The 24,097-nt window shown below is 29.6% G+C and overlaps 2 protein-coding genes and 1 long non-coding RNA gene across 3 annotated transcripts; all 3 read right to left on the minus strand.

The window, feature by feature from the left end:
- Positions 1-2,711: 2,711 nt before the first annotated feature.
- Positions 2,712-5,573, minus strand: LOC107495884 (uncharacterized). Its single transcript, XM_016117098.3, has 3 exons — positions 3,883-5,573; positions 3,379-3,775; positions 2,712-3,287 (listed from the first exon to the last, which is right to left on the minus strand). The coding sequence occupies exons 1-3, from the start codon at positions 4,989-4,991 to the stop codon at positions 2,895-2,897; spliced, it is 1,899 nt and encodes a 632-aa protein (XP_015972584.1). The 5' UTR covers positions 4,992-5,573; the 3' UTR covers positions 2,712-2,894.
- A 5,686-nt stretch (positions 5,574-11,259) lies between these two features.
- Positions 11,260-14,265, minus strand: LOC110272897 (uncharacterized). Its single transcript, XR_002364458.2, has 2 exons — positions 11,690-14,265; positions 11,260-11,471 (listed from the first exon to the last, which is right to left on the minus strand). It is a non-coding gene; the product is annotated as an uncharacterized LOC110272897 (long non-coding RNA).
- Positions 14,266-20,073: 5,808 nt separating this feature from the next.
- Positions 20,074-21,599, minus strand: LOC107495692 (cyclin-D5-1-like). The gene is made up of 5 exons (XM_016116860.3): positions 21,405-21,599; positions 21,228-21,314; positions 20,670-20,961; positions 20,446-20,579; positions 20,074-20,166 (listed from the first exon to the last, which is right to left on the minus strand). The coding sequence occupies exons 1-5, from the start codon at positions 21,597-21,599 to the stop codon at positions 20,074-20,076; spliced, it is 801 nt and encodes a 266-aa protein (XP_015972346.1).
- Between the last annotated feature and the right edge of the window lie 2,498 nt (positions 21,600-24,097).

Raw genomic sequence — 24,097 nt, forward strand, 5'->3', positions numbered from 1 at the left:
ATATACTTTACACAAAATATAATACAAAAATTTAAATCTCGATCACGGTCTTTCAATCCAAATTTAGCTCCCAAACACAACTTAATAGGTTTTGGTCAAATATGTATTTATGCAAAATTTGATGGGTATCTTTAGGGTTATCTATTATTGATTTCCATGATTAGCACCGTCTCCATAACTAGAAGTGTTTTAATTATAGGTTGGCAATTGGTCAAACTTAACTTTACACGTCGACTATCAAAAGTTATATGACATTATTAACCAATATGAGTTGTGAGCTGGTTATTAAACTAAATTAATTTTTGCAAGAAAATTATAAATTACTCGTAAAATGCTATTCTAAGTAAATTAAATTGTACACATATTTAGCAAGAGATATTAAAAAAACAATATCATATCACTTAAAATTCAGGTTGGATAGATTAATATTTCATCATGAAATCATTTATTTTAAAAATTTAAATTAATAAATAAAAATATATAAATGATTATAATAAAGTTTGCATGTCTCCTCATTTATTTTTTTTAATTTGTATAAATTGTGTATAGACATCCTTTTAAATTGTCTTATGTATTTTTTTTTGGCTTTTTGGACAACAATACATAGAATTCAATTTTTTTGTTATAAAAATTTTAACATCTTATCCTAAAATTACTTATTCTAAAAATTTAAATCAATAAAATAATTATATGTATCTATAATATTTATTCAACTCAAAAGATTAATTTTTGTTAAAGAAAGATGACTACTAAAAATTTGTTTAACGAATGTTAGACATAACATTCATGGACCTAATAATTTATAAATAAACTCGTTATTAAATCATAGATTATCAAAAGAAAATTACGAGGCTAGTGTTTTGTCACCAAGTCAAATTTTCCCTTTAAATATAAGATTTTAAATTAAAATGGGCATAATAACACTTCAACAAAGAGAGACTCTTCTAACATATTTGAAACATAGAAATTTAAGAGTAAAGTGTATATTTTCAGCCATGCTATGTGCGTAAAAATTTNATGTAAAAAGACATATAACACTTTAATTTGACACATTAATCTTATGATTTGATGTTACTAAAAAACTGGAGAAATAAAAAAAAATTAAACACATGAAAAGACATGAGTGAGAATAAAAAATAAACAATTAAGTGTGATTTGATTTGATAATGCCTTTAACCACGCCTGCCTTAACAACTTAACATACTCTCACCCTATACAATTACGTGCCCACAAAAAATACTATTTGTGCATTTCAGATTAATTAATGTCAATTTAAGAGCGGAAACAAATTAATGAAAATAAAATTACTATTAATTACTTTAATTTTTAGTATTCTGTGACTTTTTTTTTGGCAGTTAAACAGTAAAGATCGGAGAAGTCTAAGAACTTTTTCCCAGTGGCCTTTGCTTTTGGACATGGGTCTTTTCTCCAATGACCTCAATCTAGGAGTGTTTGTAGTACGGTTTGGTTCGATTTTTAAAGAAAAAGTCATCTAATCTGATCGTTTAATTAAACTGCAGTTTGGATTGATTTGGTTTTTTTTATCAAAATCATCTGAACCAAACCAAACTAATTAATATCGGTTTGGTTTGGTTTGGTTTGTTCGGTTTTTCAATCAAATAAAAAAAATCTTACCATATTATTATGCAAAGTTATAACATTGAAATTGACAAACCGAAATATACAATAGCTAACAAAGTCTTGATCTAATGAAATTTAACGACAACAGAATTCAAATACGACAATTAAAGAAGTTTAATAGTTCAACGGTCAACACAACTGAAAATAAAAATTAATTGTCATTAGACTGATAACAAACTTATGGTGTCTTCTCCAATAAAATAGCTAAACTTCTTAATACAAACCAACCTGAAATAAAAAAAAGTTACATAATAGCTAAACTTCTCAATATTTTCTACCAACTCTTATTTATAATTGTGTTTAATAGAAGTATCTTTGTGAATGTGTCTAATAAAAATGTCTTTTTTATGGCTGTGTTTAATAGAAGTATCTTTATAGATATATTTTTTAGATGTGTCTCTTTATATACGTATTTAAAATATAATAATTAATTATTGTTAGCAATAAGTTGACAGATAACATGTTGGTATTCTATACTTTTCCATTTCAAATTAATGTAATAATCTGATTATGCAACGAGTTTTATTTATTTCTACATAGCAAGTTTGTTTATGGTATGTGAATGGGGCAAGATAGTTTGGGTTAGTTCAAAAGATGTGAGACCGCAAATGAAGTTTGACACAAATGGCAGATTTGTTGATTCTATGTAGCTGCATTTGGGTTCGAAACATGGTACAAGAACCCATATAGTTGTGTTTGTATAGATGCGTATCTCAGTTTGTGATAGTGTCTAAAATTCTGAGACGTGGTTACAGTTTACAAAGAATTTAGATTTTTGTTGGACTTGGAATAATCTGAAAGCTGATGATATTATCCAAAATAAGTGATCTGCTTAGGTGTTTTATGATTTCACAAATGGTAACTAACTTATACACTGATAGGATCCTAATACTTTAATTTCCTCAAGGAATGAGAAGAAAACATTGATACTTTTCTTGTCAGGGTGGCAATTCTTAGAAATGTCTATATTGCAATTGGTTCTCAAACTAGTAATATAAAACAAACTAGCAATAACAACAAAAACTAAGGCTTGTCCACAAGAAAGTTAAAATCAAAACAAACATGTTAAATAAACTCTAATCCAAAAGACATCACAGGTTAAGATTTCTTACAAGAGACAAGTCACCACATTAAACACTTAGAACATGTCAACCAGAAAAGAAAACACTTGAAACATTAAAAACTGACATTGTTTTAACTATATATATAGGAGAACATAATACTTCATGCAGGACTTGAACAATGTGTTTGCATCAATCATCGTAATCATCATCTTCCATGTCATCTCCATCACTTTCCATGCCATCATCATCACCATAATCATCATTAGCAACATCATCATCATCATCATTAAAGTCAGAATCAATATCGGGAATTCTCAAGTCATCTATATAACCATATTGATCTTTTGGTGTATCATCTTCAGCTGGAATAATCAATTCTGCATCGTAAAGCTCTGGTTCTTCATTATTAGTTGAACTTTCAATGTTCTCTACATACCATTCATCATCAGAAGCAATGTCTTCCATGCTATACGCAAACGCTTTGCTTTTCTTCTTCTCATCGGTCACTTTTAAGTTGGACATCGCAAACAATACATCATTCCATGTCTTCTGCCTACGACGACTCCTTTTCTTTGAGTGAACCTAAACACATAAGAAAACAGAACTAAATACAAGTCCGAATTGTTAATTTTCAGAGTGAATACTAGTTGTGTTTCAAATATAGTACTTTTACCTTATCAAAAGTATCCCAATTAGTTGTACACCCATAAGCACTGCATGTCAAGGACAGTATCCGAATGGCGAAATTCTGAAGCTCGGGAAATTCAGATCCATAAGAGTCCCACCACTCTGCTGGCTTTTTGGTTTTAATAGCAGACTTGGCTAATTCACTTCCAAAGGCATTTCTTGCATTCTTGAACTCTTCAAGATGACGATCAACAGTGCATGCATCAGCTTTAATTGCTACCGTCCTACACAAAGAACTATATAGTCCATATTTAACATCAAAATCATCTTTGAAATCAGGGCTATAGTGAAATTGAGGGTTGAGGTAGTAAGCAGTAGCTTCCAAAGGCCTATGAACTTCTTTATCCCATTTTTCATCAATGATGTTCCACAAAGGCATGTATCTAAATAATGAAAAAAGATTAAAAGAATCAAAGTTAGTTCAACGACAAATAATAAATTCTACGAGAGCACAAATGAAATTAAAATTAAGAAAACATAGACAATGCACCTTTGCTTGACAGAATTGAAGGCACTTTGTATCTTTTCTTTTACTTGCATCATTTCCTTATAAACGAAACCCATGGCTGGTTTTTCGTCCGAATTCACCAATCGAAGCACTTTAATAAGAGGATTAGCACCTTTCAAACAAATCTCAATGTTCTTCCAAAACTTGCTATCCATAACTATATTCTCAACCTGTTTCCCACTTCTTGATCTTGAGAAAGCACTGGATTTCCATGATTTCGAAGTGAACATTTTCTCCAATGCATCCTTGTTGCGATTGAGACAATCTAAAGTCAGATAAGAAGTCGCACCACGAGTCGCAGCCGGCCTAATCAAATCCTTTCCCTTGGTAAAGTAATGCAACAGATCAATCACAGAAGCTCTGGAATATATATAAGTAGTAATCCTCCTACCATTGGCAATGGTCTCTCTATGAACCTTCACCCTCTTTTCAAATTCCTCAAACATCAATTCAATACAATGAACAGCACAAGGCATCCAAAAAATAGTACTTCTTTTCTCCATTAACAATTTTCCAGCAGCTTTAAAACTATCTTCATTTTTTGTCACAACTTGAACAACATTTTCAATACCAACCTCATTCACAACACCATCAATCATCTCAAAGATACCACCAACATTGTTGCAAACATTAGTAGCATTAACAGATTTCAGAAAAACCGTACCTTTAGGGCTGTTAACAAAGAAGTTGAATATGGTCATTCCATACCCGTTATTCCAGCTATCAATCAAAATGCTGCACCCTGTTCTCTTCCACTTGATCTTGTGATCCTCAATTGCTTCCTTGATTCTTTCCACTTGATACTTCAAAAGCTTCCCTCTGAGATCTTCAATAGAAGGTGCAATGTATCCAGGGCCACAACGTGCAACTGATTCCCACATCTTTTGAAACTCAACACTTTTCACAGCTTTCAAAGGAATGCCACTCATGACTAGAAAGGTAGCAACTTTCTGACATATTTCTTTTCTCAGAATCTCTTCACTATCACCCACGATAGAATGATCAACATCGTTCCCTCTTTTCTTCACAATGACCCCATTTTTCTCTTCCAAATCCTTCCCCTTCCTCTTCCCACAACCAACAAGAGCCATTTTTTCAAGTGAAAGCAAAAATACTCAACAGAACAAGACAAAAGGTTTGACCTTTTTGGTGTTTTCGAACTCAGAATAGCAGAAACAGAAACCCTAACACGATTTCGATGAAATGCGGTTAGGGCATTGCAGGGAGAACGCGGGAAAGCTAGAACATTTATATAAAGGTTGGAAATTTAGGGTTGAAGTTGAAGAGAGTGTTCTGTTCAGAGGAATTGGGCTCCAAAAATGGGCTTGCAGTGAAATCGATTTGTTTATGTTGAATCGTTTGAATCATTAGAATCGTGCGATTCTACGATTCTGCGCTGCCATGAAGTTACGATCCTACGTGCTTATGCTCCCAGAGAAGCTAAGCGTTAAAAGAAGAAGTTTTTGCATGGGAAGCTAAGCTGATTGGTTTGTTCAAAACCTATGTATGATGATTGAATTAGATGAATGTCATAATCTAATCTAACAGCTTACACTTTACACTGAAGAATTTTGTAGCAAGCAATGTAGTTGAAGTTGAAGAACTGAAAAGTTGCAGGTTTAGAACTTTAGATAAATAGATACTTTCTGCTAATTACTAATACTTTGTGTTAGCTCACGTGTCCGTTAGTATTAGCTCACGTGCGTGCATGCAAATTTATTTTTCATTTAGAACAAAGTATTATTTTGGTCCTAATCTTTGGGTTAAGTGTTAATTCAGTTCTTAACATTTTTAATGTTTTATTTTAATTCTAAAAAATTTTTAACATGTTATTTCAGTTCCAAATTTTCAAATAAGTTTAGTGTTAACCAATAATCACCGACAAAAAAGTTTTTTTTTTTTTATGATTGATTGATATGATTTAGAATTTTTTTTTATAAGAAAATTGAGAAGAAAAATTAGTACTAGATTTTAACTATATTTTTTTAATACAAGAAAAAATATATAACTTATAAATAGTGTTGTTGATGTTCACATCATTTTTTTCTTAACTATTCACATAAATTTAATAAGAAGATAATATTAAATCTATTTAAATATTTTGAGACAGAAATAATATGTTTAAAATTTTAAAAATAAAATTAAAATTTGATCAGTCACCAAAGAAAATTAAAATTTGATCAAATATTAAAAATTAAAATAATTTTTTAAGAAAAATGCTAAATTTTTAGTTAACAATATTTAAAATTATAGACTAAAATTATATTATTAAATTATTAGATTAAAAAAATAGACTAAAATTACACTTACCTTTGAATTTTGTTCTTTTATTGAAAAGAGTTCTTTACTAAAGAAAGATACTTACATCCAATCAAGAAGATGAAATCCTCCATGATCGCTAATATGACTTATTTTAATTTAAAAATTATTTTAAAAGTCTTTTAGTTAAAAAATTAGTTTAGCTATAAGAACAACTAAAACAAGACTACAAGAACACGAATAAGATAGAGGTAGGGTGTACAAGGTTTGGTTCTGTCCGGGTTTGAGTAATTTGAGTGAGTTTTGATTTTTTAAGTGATTCGGTAAGATCTTTAAAAAAAAAATTAAATGATCTCTGACAATTATTTTAAAAGAGAACGAGGTTTTTGATAAAAAAAATTTAATTTGGTTTTTGAATTTTATTTTTATAAAACTGATTAATTCTTTTGTTAAAAAAAGTTAATATTATTTTTTTTTTGCACAAAAATTAATCAATTCCAAAAAAGATCATAAATTGAGTTGAATATTTTTTTTTCAAGAATTTTATAGTACTTTTAAAATAATTGTGATGGATATTCACTCAAAAGAAAAATCTAATCCGACAAGACAATTAAACCGAATCTAAGCTAAAGTTATTGTCTCCTCGTGTGGTTCGGTAAATGTTAGTAAAAGATTTTGTGTTATTAGTGATAATTGGTGATTTTTCTATAATTCTAAAATTTGATTTTATGTGAATTTATTTTTTGATTCTAAGTGAATTTTATAATATTATAAATAATTATTATTGGAGATTTAGATATTTTAAATGCTAGCATTCAATAACGTATGTCTTGTTTTAAAATTTTGTTTTATTTTTAACCAAAATTATATAATATTAAGTATAAATTGATTCATTTATTTTTAATGAAAATTATAAAATTAAAAAAAAATTCAAAATACACCGAATTAAAATTTATGGAGAGATTCAAATACCAATTTCTGGTAATAACTAACAAATAAAATTTTTATCTTTTTTATAAATTATAATTACTGTATTACACCTTTATTTTATCTGGTATGATTGCGATCTAAATATAATGAGATTTCGTCGAGTCTAAAATTGAAATTATACTTGAATTACAGATGTGATAAATATTTAGAGCCGGATTTAGGTAAGAATAAATCTGATTTTACCATGTCTATGTTCATTTTTGGATAGAAATAGTTAGGGAGAATGATAATAAATTGAAATAGGACAATGATAATGTAGCTATTTATAATTTTTATTTTTAAATTAATTTATATTCTTATATAACAAATATGTTAGGTGTATATTAAAATTAAATTTAAAATATAAAAAATATATTTAGAATGAGTTAAATAATATATATTAAAATGATATTTATTTTTCAAATATTAACATTACAATTAAAAATATTTAGCTCTTCTTACTAATTTTTCTTCAAAATAATTCTTTTACTTTTAATTTGTCCTTTGAAAAACTTAAAAATACAATTCACAACATTCTCATTCAAATCTTTTAAAATATTTGTTCGACATTTAATTTTCTAAAAATAAAAAATTCAAATGAAAAATATATGTCTAATAATATAATGACAAAGAAAGAATATTTATTTTTTTAGTGGTTTTACTGAGTCTAATCCATAGATTTTGAATTGATTTTAATTGATATATTTTTAATTTTTGTTTTTACAAAAAAAAAAAATTAGTTCGTAATATGAAGATTTAAATTTATTATCTAATAATATTAGATTTTTTTTATTCTTTGTCCTGAATTTATACATAGATAATAATAATATTATTATTCATAAATCTTGTTATTCTACCATAATTTATTAAAAATATTATACTATATTTTAATACATAAATTGTGATAGGATAATTATTTTACAAAAATACAAATCACTCAATATCTTATTACTGTTTACTTATAAATTTAATAGTATTTTTTAACACATACATAATGGCAGAATAGTAAATTTTTAAAATTGTACATAAAACTCACTAAACATAATTTGCTAACACAATTGTCGCTAAACATGATTCATATCCATCATGGATTTTAATAATTTTTCCACCATCACATGCTAATAAAATTTATTTTATTCCAATACATAATTAAATTTAAATTATTAAAAATGATATTTTTAAAATTTTTAATATTGTCGTTCTGTATACATACATTTAGTCATTTGTTCAAAATGGAATTGACTACTAGTTTAGTACTCATACAACTAAAGCTGTGTTCGTTTTCTTATGATTCATGTGCGACGCGAGTTCTGATTGTTTTGTTTAACTCTTTCTTTAAGGTTCCTAGTTAAATTTCTTTTTATATATACCTATGTATGTAATTTTATTTTTAGAGGTCGTAATACCTCACAATTTTCCATTTACAAATTTAAGCGTAAAGTTTTATGTGGTAGGGTGTTACACTTTTTATATCATATGATATTGTTTTAACTTTAAAATAATTTATTTTGGTGTAAATATAATATAACATTTATTAAATTTAATATTAAAAGTTAAATTTGTATTAATTTATTATATAAAATTTATAAATTTATACATTCTAATTTTATGTCTGGCCAATCCAATTTAATTTGATTTATTTTGGGTCAATTTAATGTCAGGTTAAAATAAATTCAGTGAGATATTAGAGATCCAAGTCTAAATTAAGGGTTCGAAACACAAGTAATATCTCGTTGAACTTGGTTAAAAAACAAAGTTTTACCAAAACTTACAATGTTTCTCTAGTTTTTCTAAACTTCAATTCAAACCAATTCAACTATACTCAAAATCGTCATCAAAACACTACTACAAACTACAGTTTATTCCTGAAATACACTTCAAGCATTTTCACATCTATTTCACTCAATTTTCTATCTCTTCCACTCATAGTTCAACAAAACCAATAATTTCTAAATCAAGAATACAATCCCAATAAATTTTGCACAAATTCAACTCATCATAAGTATCATTCATCATATATCATCACCAATCTTCATCGACATCTATTTTCATCAATATTCATCATCAATATTACTATCAATATTCATTATCAATTCAATAGTTATCAACAATCAACATCAATTCAATCCTATCCCGTCCTACACTAGCCTAAGTTTCATGAAGCATTACATATTAACTAAAGGAAACCAAAATCATACATTGACCGATTTTTAACACGTACAAAATATAAAAAATAATTCCAAATAAGCTTCCACAAAGCTTCAGCCACCAAAGTCAATCCAATTGCCAAAACTAACTCTAATAATCACCAAATTCAAGCTATAAACATTTAATTTATCATAAATTAATCCTAGGGTTCCTAAAATCACTAATCCACAAGGGTTTCGCAGTGACTTACCTTATCCGACAGTATTAGGAGCAAAATTCAATAATAACCTAATGTTAGATTACCCATAAACAACCAAATCAAAGAATTTACTCAATAACTAAACCCAAAATCACAAAATTGTTAGTGTAGAGAATTGGGTAAGAAAGTGTGATTTTCTTACCACATTGTTTGGCTAGAAATGGCGAGTTCGGCGAGAGCTACATGTGGCTACAAACGGCACGCAAATTGAAGTACCGTAACTCAAGTTATGAACAAATGAAAAAGATGGTGAATAGTAACCCTCTTCTATTCTCTTTGATTTCACAACTGTTTTATTTGTGTTTTAGGTGGTGAATGAACCGAATGGCTCATGAATAAGGCTATATATATATGGTGTCTTTGGACCCAACTTGAACCCAGTCCAACTGTTTAGCATTTTTTGTTTGTTTGACCCAATTAGAATTAGTGTCCAATTTTCAATTCTAAATATTTTTTAAGAATTTTTAGTTTTATTTTTTCATTCGCAATACCGAATAGACTTAAACCGGCAGTGCGGCTATTTTTACTGGTTATGTGTTTTTACACAATTTTCTACAGAAAATTACATTTTCCTATTTGAAAAAATTCAATAAATTCAAATCTCACTTTTAAATTTTTAAATTAAGATGTCTAAATTTTCAAACCTATTTCAAAAATTAATTTATTATTTTATTTTGATTATACGGTTAATAACTTTCGGTTTTTACAAACATCATATACATATATATATGAGAAATGATAATACCACTCTCAAAATTAATAGATAATAATACCACTTTCTTTTAACTATATTTTTTTATTTTATCTTCTTTCAAATTTATCTCTAATAATTATTCAAAAATATTTTTATAATAAAATAAAATCAATACAAATTAAATAAATTAATAAATAATAAAATTAAAAAGATTTAAAAATATGAATTGAATAATTTCTTTTTGTACATAGCATGAATATCTACCCTAATTATACTTAATTTTGTCTTTATGAAAAATTTATTTAACTTTATCATATTAATTTTTTAATATATTTAATTATTTCCCTGTAATAATATTAAGATGTAAAATAATTGTTTTCAAATTTACATTATGAAAATTAAAATATTGAACTGTTGCATCACTTATCTGTGTAGCTAATATTTTTCCATCAAAATTTTTTATTTCATGGCATCACACAGTTTGGAGTCAATTTCCAATTAAAGCAACAAAAATATAACTAAAGGCCCAACACTATATCAGCTAGGCTTACATACAAGCCAGGAAAACACCTTTAGTACACAAAACAGAGCTCGTTCCCCAACTCACTTGGGCAAGCAACGGAATTTTGAACCATTATAAACTGACTAAAGTATGAACCAGTTGACTAAAGTATGAACCAGTTGCATGCTCAGCGTGAATTCTTGCAGGTGCTGTCCATATCAAGAATTTTCAATCAATCTAAGCCATTTACATTTTTCAAAGTATATCTGAAAGGCTTAAAATAGTGGAATCAAATGTTCCAATCAAGTACAACGGAACACCTGAACATCTTCCTAAAATAATAACAAAAAAAAAAACATAGTAGTACTTGTAAGTAGTAACATGCTCAACCGACATCAAAGTACTATTCAATTCGAATCGAATATCGCATTATCGACCCTTGACAGTTGTAGAATGCCTAAACAGCAACGGCCAAAAGAGGGTGCAAGTAATAACAACCATATGATATGGCAACAACCAAGAATAAAATGAGCTAAAAAAGGAAGTTATATTTTCCAAACACACCAGGTCACCAAGTGTATGATCTCGTATTTGAGTGACAGAGTGCTTTTTTGTAGGTTTCTGGCCCGAGGTCATGAGCAAAGTGGTGATAGCTGAACATAAAAAAAGAATAAGGGAAAAAAAACTAACCTTTTTAAATTTGTATTCCTTCCATAAAGTATTTGGTTAAGTGATGATAGCTGAACATAAAAAAAAAGAAGAATAAAATAAGACTAAAAATATAAGGGAAAAATTATAAATTAATAGCAGAACTAGAAGACTACTAGTTAAACTCATCTAGCATGTTCAAGTCCCTACTCCTTTACAAACTGCTAAACATACTTCTCTTAACACTCACTCAATGATTACTAGAGATAAAGCTGGGATTTCAAAACAAAAAATATGCAATTCTGCTTACCTTGATATTGACTTAACACAAGAAATTCCTAAAACCGTCAAACAGGCTGTTAATTGCCCACACTGGTTCAAGGCAATGCAGGAGGAGTATGATGTTTTGATTAAAAATAACACATGGACTCTTGTTGATCCTCCATCCAATGTACCATCATTGGTTGCAAATGGGTGTTTGTAATCAAAAGAGCTCCTGATAATTCTATAATTAGATACTAAGCAAGGCCTGTAGGAAAGGGCTTTCATCAATTGGAAGGGATTGACTATAATCAGATTTTTAGCCCTGCGATTAGGCCCTCTACTATAGATTAGTTTTGACCAAGGTTCTGAGAACCAGACCGATCATCGAGCCGCTCTAGTCACTGGTTCACTGGTTTACTGATCCAACCGGTGGTTCAACCGAAAAAACCGTTTTAGAATAAAATAATAAATAAATTATAATTAAACACCCTAAAATATAATTATAGTCTAATATAAATCTTAAAATATCAAAAGTACATCAGCAACCCTAAAACAGCAACACCAGTATATTATCGAACAGCAACACATTATAAAACACTAAAACAGCAATACCAGTACATTAGCAACACCATTCAGCAAAGTAGTGATGACACTAAACTAAACACTAAAAACAGCAAAATAAGTACATTATACAACATATCAAAAGTTCAAAACAGAGTATTCAGTAACCAAGCATTAGCATTAGCAAGAAGTGATGACACTAAATTAAACACTAAAAACAGCAAAATCAGTACATTATACAACATATCAAAAGTTCAAAACAGAGCATTCAATAACCAAGCATTAGCATTAGCAAGGAAGTGATGACACTAAATTAAACACTAAAAACAACAAAATCAGTACATTATACAACATATCAAAAGTTCAAAACAGAGCATTCAGTAACCAAGCATTAGCATTAGCATTAACAAGGCAGTGATGACACTAAATTAAATAGGCAAATTATTTTTTCAATGAATAAAAAGAGCAACTAATTTTGAAAGAAAAAAAGAACATGAATATATGATTACATGAAATGAAATGAGGAAACAATTGAACTGATAAGAAGAAATTGTGATAGATGAGTGATTGTTGAAAGAGAAAAGAGAGTGAATAGCAGCAGAAGTAGCATTATAATTGAGCCTTGGGTTAAGCAAACCCATGATGCTGTTTCCAGAATTCAAGAGAAAGAGGAGATTTCATTAAGATTACACAACAACTCAGCAACACATCACTAATCAATAATCATAATACATTCAAAATTAATAATCAGTAAATTAAAATCACAAGTTCAAAGATAGTCTTAATTCTTGATCTAATTTTAATCATTTATTTTAATCTGAAAATGCTATTGTGGGGCAAAATCCATACCTATGTAATTCTGTATCATCATGCAACCAACACATCAAAACAATTGAGAAGAAGAAAAACAATGTAGCTATTCCTGTAGTAGCAATGTAGCATTAGTTGTTGGGGTTTTGGTGCTTCTAATAATTTCTGCAGCAGCTATAATCTTCTTAGTTACCACAGTCCACGGAGCCACTGACAGCAGGACGACGAAGACACGATGGCGCAGCAGCCGGAAGCCTCGAACACGAACAGCGAAGTCACCAGGGGAATGGACGACGTGCCGAGCACGAGCTAGAAGAGAAGGTCTGGCCGTATGGATTTGGGACAAGGGAAGGACGAGGCCGTGGAGACGCCGACAACCACGGATGGCGGCGGCGGTTCCGTTGACGAGGCTGGGTTTTTGGTTTGAGACCCTTAGGGCATGCTGGTGAGTGTGTTTGTCAAAGGAGGGGTGTTTGGTGTGTGTATTGGGGTGGGGGGGTAACCGGGTGAGGACTCGCATGGGTTGGGGGGATTTGGGTTTTTTTTAACAGCAACAAAAACGACGCCGTTTCAGATGAACCGGTCGGTTCCCGGTCCGGTCCAACCGGCCGATTCCCAATCGATTCACCGATTTGAGAATCAGCGGTTTTAAGAAGAGGATCGGACCGTTTTCTACGCCGGTTCTCGATTGAACCAGCCAGTCCGGTTCGGTTTTCAGAACATTGCATACCAGTGGTGGTCATTCATCAAGGATGAATTTATCATGATATTTAGATGCATTTTTGAAGAGTTGAAAAAGGTAAATGTAATAGATGGTTTTCATGGAAGGTTAACCAATTTATGCATCAAAGTTCAAAGAGTCGGCCATGGACAATTTCGTAGTCTGCTGACTAATTTTCAAGGCCATAAAAAGTCAATTCAACAAATGCAACTAGAAAATATCAGAGCGCTGGAGAACATCATGTTGGAGGTGATAATCCGTCCTTTTGGACAGGGTAATCCGGCTATGAATCGTGAGGTTAAAAACCAATGTATCTCTCAGCTTAACTTCTCCTTACAAAAAGGTATAATTTTTTTCCCTTTTATCATTGTGTTTTTCTTTTTTTTCCCTTCTTTTAAAAGTGATTATTTTCATTCAGTTGTCTCATTAAGATAATGAGAAGATGGGCACTAGATCCTGTATTTTTCTTGAGTACCGCCATAAAAATTCAGTTTCTACAGAGCATTGGCTGTTCTTCCGAAATAGGAGTGTCCCTTTCCGAAATAGTAATATGAAAAGGGACACTCCTATTTCGGAAGAACAGCCAATGCATAGTCTGTAGAAACTGAATTTTTCTGGCGGTACTCGAGAAAAAGACAGGATCTAGTGCCCATCTTCTCATTATCTTGATGAGACAACTGAATGAAAATAATCATCTTTAAAAGAAGAAAAAAAAACACAATGATAAAAGGAAAAAAAAAATTATACTATTTTTGTTAGGGAAAGTCAAGCTGAGAAATACATTGGTCTTCAACGTCACCATTCATTGCCGGATTACCCCGTCTAAAAAGACGGTTTATCACCCCGAAGATGATGTTCTTCAATGCTCTGATATCCTCTAGTTGCATTTGTTGAATTAACTCTTTACGGTAGCTTTGAAAATTAGTCAGCAGATCAGGAAATTATACATGGCGACTCTTTGAATTTTGATGCATAAATTGGTTAGCCTTCCATGAAAACCATCCATTACATGTACTTTTTTCTACTCTTCAAAATTGCATCTCATGATAAATTCATCCTTGATGAATGACCACAACTGGTATGAATGTCCTTTCGAGTTATAGCTAGCTTCCATCCAACCCCTTAAAGTATCTGTGTCTCCCATCCAACCCCTTAGAGTATCTGTGTCTCCCATCCAACCCCTTAGAGTATCTGTCTCTCATGATGCCTTTTCTGCACAAGTTAGAGAAAATAATTTATTAATGACAGCAACAATCAAGTTTTAGACTTGACACTTTAATGCTCCTTCATCGTGTTACTCAATAAATCACCAAAAACAGTCACAATCCAAGCACATGTAAATCACAAAAGAGTCAAACAAGCACAACAAGTCAGCAACACAGCACCAATCAACAATCACAAGACATTCAAAATCAACAATCACAAGACATTCAAAATCAACAATCAGTAAATTAAAATCACAACACAAAAACAGCAGCACAGACCTTCAAAATAATCAATAATCAACAATCAATAAACAGCAGCAGACCAGAGCAAACCAACAATCAAATAATCGTTCAACAAAAATTAACAAACCTTGGAAAGACAGGAACAGAGCATAAAAAAATACCTCAATTAACTAATTATCCAGCAGAATCAACAATACCTCAATTGTAATTTCGGTATCAATCCTGGGGATAGACAGAAATGTAGGTACAATCTAGGTACAATTAAATCACAAATCAAAACAGTAAAACACAACACACAAAATCAATAAAGAACCAGAGCTAATCACAAAGAAATTAAAAGAAGAAAGCTACAAAAGTACAAACAATCAATTGCTTTTTCAGATTTCAACAAATTCAAATTATCTACTTTCTAGTACTTTCTTTAGTTACTATTATTTAATAACATTTAAAATATTATAACATTACTCTAATGCAAGATTAGATTAGAGTGTACTCATTCTATCTAGAACACCATTCCATCCTAATACTTTAACAATGTATGTTATTGTTACTAATGCACCTCTAATTATAGAATTAGATACATCAGCCATTACAATAATTACAGCAAAATTCAGAATTATAGCAATTTAGAATCTAAAATTATATTAATTCTGTCCAAAATTTAAAATTATATCAAAATTCTATATAGCATTCAAAATCCAGAATCCAAAACTGAACTCATATCAAAATTATATTCAGCAAAATTCAGAATTACAGGACTCTATTTCTTTATGCAAAATTCAATCAAATACAGTCAGCTTCCTATTATTTCTTTAAGCTCATCTTTTGGTTTCAATCAAGGTTCTGAAAACCGGACTGGTTGTCGAACCGTTCTAATCACTGGTTTACTGATTTATTGGTCCAACCATAATTTAACCGGAAAAACCATTTTATAATAAAATAGTAAATAAATTATAAATAAACACCCAAAAAAATACAAACATCAAAATATTATTCAAACTTTAATGTCTAGCATTTTGCCAAAACTCATATAAATAAAACTTTTTCACCATATCACCATATTTAAAAATTCATATATCCTACCTTAAGCTAAGACAAATGAATTAGAGGCAATAAAATGAATTAGAGTTCAATTAATCATTGATGAATGACAATAAAATGAAACTAGAGGCATAATATCTAATAGAAAAATTGAATGACTTAGAATTAAAACAACACCAATTAAAATTTAAAATAAAGCAACAACACCAGCAGGAACAATTGAAGGTAAAAGAGCCACAACACAAACAATTAAAACACAATAACACAATAAAAAATTATGCAGTAGCAACAAAATTTTCCAAAGATTAAGAAGGATTATCAAAATTTCAGACTTTTAAGGACAATTTCAGCACACTTTTTTTCAGCACAGCACAGTATAACCGCAGTGAGCAGAGCTAATCATTCAAAGCAAGAACACAGAACAACACAAAGAACAAAAACAGGACTAATATGAATCAACTAATCAGCAATCATTCAATCCAATTATCCAAAACAGTGCTAATCATTCCATGATTCAAATTTCAATTAGTATCACTTACAGAATCCCCCAAAAAAATCAATGTTCTGATCAGAACTAAGAACGGAGAAGGAATATTCATTAAGGTGTCCAAATCCTCATATCAAGTCTTCGACCACTAGCAAACCCAGAACACAAACACAATAAACAAAACTTTTGATTCTAAAACTAATAAATCTCCAAAAAAATCTAGACCGATTTAAATACTCACTATTTTCAACAAAAACTAAGACATATCAACCCTCAAATTCACATGAAGTTCACCATTTTAGAAACAAGTTCACAATTTGGTACCTATTGGAAGAGGTGACAGCAAACTAAGTCCAACCAAACTAAGACGTTGGTATATGGCCCTCCGCCGTGACAATCGAACACGAGACTCTCAGGACCAAGGGCTCCAGTGACGTGGAGGAGGCGCGCGGCGTGGAGGAGTGAGCAGAGAAGCCATTACCTTCGATCTGAGCAGTTTGGGCAGAGTGTGAGGAAGATCTGTTGAGTGCGACGGACAACGGCGATCAGGCGACGGACACGACGACTGACGACGGCAGAAGACGCGAATGTCGATCTCAACGAAGAAGCTGCAATTGGTGAGACTGTGAGAATGAACAGGGGTTGGAGACCTGGAGCACGACGACAGCGCGACGGACGGCGGTAGTGCCTCACTCCCTTCGCCGGTGGTGGAGGTTAGATGGCTAGGGTTTGTTTTAGGGCAAAACCAAGAAGCTCTGAAGAGAAAACGTGTGAGGAGGGTGTGTTGGACTGTTGGGGGAAGGGGAGTGAGTGAGTGAAGGGCATGGTAATTGTTTGTGTATTCTTGTGTATTTATATATTTATTTTAGAGATAATGATATAAATTAAAAACGTGTATTTTAAAAATTTTAAATAGGGTTTGGGAGAGGTACGGCAAATTCTATAAATTTTATAAAATTTGTCGCAGGGTGTGATAAATTTGTTAATTTTTATAGAGTTCGGTGTAAAATACGATAAATTTGTCTAAATACCAAAAGAAAAAACGTGCATAAATAAAACTCAAAAATAAGTTTTAAAAAAATAAATATTTTTTATAATTTATATTAAAAAAATCCGATTATTAGACTATGTTATAGTATTTTGTGATATTAGTAGTAATTGGTAATTTTTCTGTAATTCTAAAATTAATACCGTGTGAATTTATGTTTCAAATTCTAAGTGAATTTTACAACATTATAAATAACTATTATTGAAGATTTAGAGATTTTTAAATACTAGCCTTCAAGAGGGTATGTCTTATTTTAAAATTGTGTTTTATTTTTTAATAAAAATTGTAAAATTAAAAAAATTAAAATATATTAAATTAGAATTTATGAAAAAATTTAAACACCAATTTTTTGATAATAACTAACAAATAAATTTTTTTAATCTATTTTATAAATTATAATTACTATATTACACTTTTATTTTATTTGGTATGTTGTGATCCAAATATAATGAAATTTCATCAAGTCTAAGATTGGAATTATATCTAAATTATAGATGTGATAAATATTTAGAGTGGGATTTAAATTAAAACAAATCTGATTTTATTATATTCATGTTCACTTTTAGATAAAAATAACTAAGGATGATGATAATAAATTAGATGAGGACAATATATAACAAATATGTTAGATATATATTAAAATCAGATTTAGAATATAAAATACATATTGAAAATGAATTATATAATACATGTATTTATATACAAATATATGATAACTAATTTTAGTAACTAATTTTTATATACAAATAATATTTTTACTTATATAAATAGCAAAAAATATTTGAAAAATAATAAAAAATTAGTCAAAATAGTCTAAATTTATTTTATTTAACATTCATTAATTATTACTAGAATTAATAAATAATAAATAAGACTAGTTTAAACTAATTTTTTATTGTCTCTCTAACATTATCGCGATGTTGTAGCTCAATTAATGATTGGTTAGATTTGTTGAACGAAAATAAAGAAAATTTTAGGGGGCAGCAGTTTTATTGAAATCTGGCCAGCACTTAACCAGCAAAAATAAAGTGAGTAATCTCATACCCTTAGATGAAATCTCACACTATTAAAATCACCAATGATAACTAATTGATGGCTACAAATTATAAAACTTTGTGGCCCTAACAGGCTAACACTCCTCCGAACAGCTCACTTTTAAATCTTTCATAATTAGTTTGGTCAATTTTTGCACTTTGGTCTTTGTTTATTTCAACCAATTCCTGCTCTTTCTATGTACCTAAACAAACAATAAAATACATGTCCATTCAGTATTAGTTTTTACGGTAAAATCACCATTTAAGGTATATTTAATATTTATGCTCATTTCTTGTTAGTTTATAATCAGTTAAGAAGTGGTTATTGGCATGATTAGTTACATAAATGTTTACTTTTTTTTCATTCTCTATGCAATCTATTGATACATATATTTCAGTTGAAACTTAATAATGATAAAGTAAGGTATGCTAATCAAATTCTAATCTTCAATGGGCCTTAAAGAAAAGGGCAAAATAACAAGAACACTCACCAGCTTCTGTGATGTTAACAGTTATGTTTGTCTTCTAGCCTTAAGAACAGTGATATTGTTGATGCTGTGCTTTGTTGTATGTATGGTTCAATTCTTTTCTTTCTATACAACAAATGTGTCAATTTCAACAAGCCAAACCTTGTTCTTTTGACAAGGTACAAAAGTACTTCATTTTCCTATTTTAGTATGTTCTTGTTTTGTCGGTGGAGTTCATTTGACCAAACCACATTCACTTAAATAAAACTGTTGACAATCCCTCCCTCCTATTTTGTCTGTTATCAAATGCTAATCCAAACACACATGCATTGAACCATTCTATGCTGAACTTGACTATTGATATAGATACCAAAACTCTTATGGATCAAAGAATAATAATTAAAATGGAAACCTTTTTTTATTTCACAATTTTCAAAGCCAAGCATGTAAAATTTGTAGGCAAAAGAAGAGGTCCCAACTAAAAAGGGAAAATCCAAAGCATTCAGACAAAGATCTGATGTAATCACATTGGTCTTTACATGACTTTTGTGAACCAACAACTTACACAAACACTATAGCATCCCAACCATCTCATCACAAAGTAGGGTCCCAATACAATAAACATGACAAAATAAGAATGGTGAAAAAATGGAGAAAAACACAAGCCTTTTTTCTTTTCATTATAACAATCACTAGTTCAATACCACCTCTTCTTTTGAATCCCACTATCCAAGTGAGATTATAATAAAAGGTAACAAAATTCATCAAACTTCAGAACACATACTTTTTCCTTCTTCAAAACTTTCTTTGTGGTTATTGAGTGTAACTCTCCTTCTCTTGTGTCTTATAGTTTTCTTTCTCAATGTAGAAACTTTGAATTTGATCATAGTATGCAAATATATCTTCCTGAAAAACAAAGAAAAGGGTTACATTCAATGTGATATTACCTAATATATATTTTTGTAAAGAGCAATGCTGAATAATATGAACTACTTTTCATAAAAGCTGCATGGATAGATAGAAATCAAAGCTACTTACTCTTTATATTTTTTTTACCAAAGTTAAAAGATAAAAAGTAAAATTCAAAGGATAAAAGGAAATAAACTTTTAGCCATAAAGCATTTTCCTTTTGTAAATTAAGCACGTTGCTGCAATTTTTAGAAGAAAATCCTTTTTACTACTCACAGCTACAAGAAATCTGAATTCATGAATTGAACTCATCTTCAATTTTACTGATTCTACTGTCAAGTGCTGATCCATTGCCACCAAAGTCGCCGCAGCCGCAATAACAGATGGTCTATGATCCATTAAATTGACCTCTAGAAACAAGAACAAAATACATCTTCTTTGCATCAATCAATTTTCCAGATTCTGATAAATAAGTACTCATTCCAATGCTAAAAATGAACCTTGTATTAGTGTGAAGATGATTTGAATAGTCTTGGACAAAACATGGCATGTTTGGGATTCATTGCAGAGCTTTGTGATGAAATAAGGAAGGAAAACTAATGGGGTGATCATAACCATGTTCCATTCCAATGTGCTAAGCACCAAGAGCTCCATTCTCTGAATCACTTTGTTTTCGAAGCAATAATCTTCCGATTGAAACTCGGTTAGCACCGGCACTTCACTCTCCTCCATTTTTGCAGCTAGAGTAAGACATGCAATTGATAGCAACCTCATTTTCCAACACTTACCACTCTGCATAAAAATGGAAAGATTTTAAACTAATTACACTAACTTCCTCTGAGATTTGGTGAAATTAAACATGACCCTTCTTTGTTTCTAAAGTTATACATTGATCCACCTAAGATTTATATAATAATACACTTAGACTAATAATCAAGAGTGATAATAATCATGATAAATTTCACAAAATCTTAGAAGAGTTTGTGGTAGTTGCCCTTATAATAATCAAGATTCAAGAGTGATAAATGTTGCAATTGAAAGAGTAGTTGAGAGCTTACATCAATGGAACATTTGGAAAGGAATCTGTCAAAGTATGCCATGGACAAATAAGCTGTTTGAAAGCTAAAACCAAGTGTTGCTCTTGTCTTTGTTCATGCAAAACCAAAATATTATTAATCAAAAAAGATCAGATTATTATTATTATAAGGAAATAAATGGGTTGTAGTTGGACAAACCTGAAGAATCCAATTAAGAGCATTCATGCGTGAATGACTGAAGCAATTCACAAATATGAAAGACTCAATATTTTTGAAAGCAAGAGTACCCGTTTCCCTCTCAATCAAAATGCTCACATATTCATCCTCAGAAGCACTATCATAGTGTTGTAATGGAGCCAATGAATGCTCTTCTATTCTAATCTTTCCTTCCATGCATGCATCCACTATCTCTTCTTCTTCCTCTCCTTCTTGTTCCTAGTAAAAGCTAAGCTTTATTTGACTTTTACAAGCTAGAGCAATAAGGAAAATATTAACTTGAATATTGTTATATAAAGATGCGTTTAGAATGAAGACCGAAAAGAAGATATAGAGACTAAGAGATAGAGATTAAATTAAGTTATATAATGTGTTTGATATAAAATATAGAGAACTAAATTATATCTCAGTATTATATTTGATTTAAGATAAATATAAAAATTGAATGATAAATTTAGAATTTAAAGAGATAAATAACAATATTTTTATAAAGAGATATTATAAAAATTTTGGTCTCTGTCATTATAACTTGTGTTCTCATTTTCTAATGGTATTAAAATGAGTATAATTTTGTGTTTTAAAATTAAAATTTTAATTCCAATATTACTAAACACAATACTTAATCTCAATCTCTTAATCTTAATTACAGTTCCAAAAGACAAATACAGTCTAAATATTAAGTGGCTTTCAAGATACTGATTATATTTATCCAAACCTGTTACTTTTCTAACAATAGTGTGTGAATAAAAATATACTAAAATATATCAAAACTAATTTATAATGTAATCAATCTATGTGTCCAAATAACTATATATTTTATAATTAATAACATTAATTCAATAATAGATTTAGTCAAAATATTGAGTCATTTAAGTACAAAATAAGAGTTTATTTTATTGTGTTATGTATTATTACCAAATACAATACGTATACATTAATTTTAGTGTGTTGGTCATTGTTATCTCTATCTTAATGCTCTGTTCAATTTGTTTACAAACCAAATGTGGCCTATTGCCAATTGCCTCAACATAGCTCACTTTAGACAATTTTAGTGAGGTTGCCACTATTGATGTCATAAATATAATTGTCTATTTGTCTTAATAAATTGCGGTAATCACAAGTCTCTAAGTAGAAATCTTTTGTTCAGACATCTTAGAACAACTCCAACGCTAGGAAATGCAGTTCATATAAGGACTTAATTACTATTGGAGGAAAGAGGGAAGAGAGGTTAGGATAAAGACTAAGAGTCGCTAGAGACTTGGAGGAGTCAATAAAATCATGCCATATAGTAAATTAGTAAAAAAAATTTAAAAACATATTAGATATATATATTAAATAATTAAATTATAATTAATTAATTATATTGAATTTATAAATTTAAATAATATTACTATAAAAAAATAAAAAATATATTAATTTTAATTATTTTATTTAATTAATTAAGTGAGACTATAATAGACACTAAAGTTAATTCCTCCTAATAAAGAAGAGAGAGATGTTTTGAATTTTTATTTACTGTTTATGGCGAAAAATTGATGTGAAGTTACTTTTTATGATAAGTAAACTATAAATAAAAATTGAAATGAATTTCCTAGTAGAAATAGTCTTAGAATCAAAATACACACTGGACACATTGTTCAGAGTTCAGGCCATTGCTGCTAGATACAGGTTGGGGAAAAGGAAAAAACAGGAAAAAAGAAACAAAAAACTATGAAATTTAACGTGACATGCAGAGGCCAGAAAAGCCTTTCTTTACGGAGAGTACTGTATATGAAGCACATTTTTGTGGGATGAAAATAGTTTCAAACAAGAATTGTTTTTTTTTTTATATATTTGATTATGAGTGGTAAATTATTTAAAGATAATCTAAACTATGTTATACTTGTCATTGGCTTATATCAGTGATATTTTGTCTCTTCATAACTAAAATAATATTTTTTACAAAATATCAGTGACTTTTTGTCTTTTAATAATTAAAAAAATTTACAAATTGACATTTTGTATTATTATAGCAGTGTAAAATATTAAAATGATCAAATATTCTCATATTTTACACTAAAATAATCTATATATAAAAGTTCTAGCCTTCAAACAACTAGAATAAATAATTTATGAAAAATATATTAATTATTAAATGCTAATTTTACATTTTTTTTAAAATTTTAATTTTTTTCTTTATATAATTTTTTTGTCATAAATATTTATAAAGTGTTTCAACTTTTCCAGTTAAATAATTAACGGTCAATCATTAATTAACTTTTTCTTTTTACTACTGCAAAAATTATATATAAATAATTGAATTTAATTTTGATACATTACGAGTATAAAGCAGTTTTACAAGTGCATCTAATCACATAACGTCATATCAATAAAAAAATTATCTTTTACATTGACCACATGAATGTTGATCAAAAAGAACAAATATAATTATATAACTGTGTAAAATATTTTACACTATAAATGTATTAAATTAAACTCTAAATAAATACCCAAAGAAATATAGAAAGAAAAAAAAAACAAATTTATGCACGTGTTTTGTGGAAAGATTTTGTGGTGGGTCAGAACTCCTGAGCCTAGATAAACCTATGCCTTGTTACTGGGCCTGGGCCTCGTAAAGGACCATCTTCAATACCTGACGAGCTAAGCCTAACTACATTATCACCATCATCCTTGAT

This window comes from Arachis duranensis, chromosome 6 (assembly GCF_000817695.3).
Source record: "Arachis duranensis cultivar V14167 chromosome 6, aradu.V14167.gnm2.J7QH, whole genome shotgun sequence".
In the NCBI taxonomy this organism is placed as follows: domain Eukaryota; kingdom Viridiplantae; phylum Streptophyta; class Magnoliopsida; order Fabales; family Fabaceae; genus Arachis; species Arachis duranensis.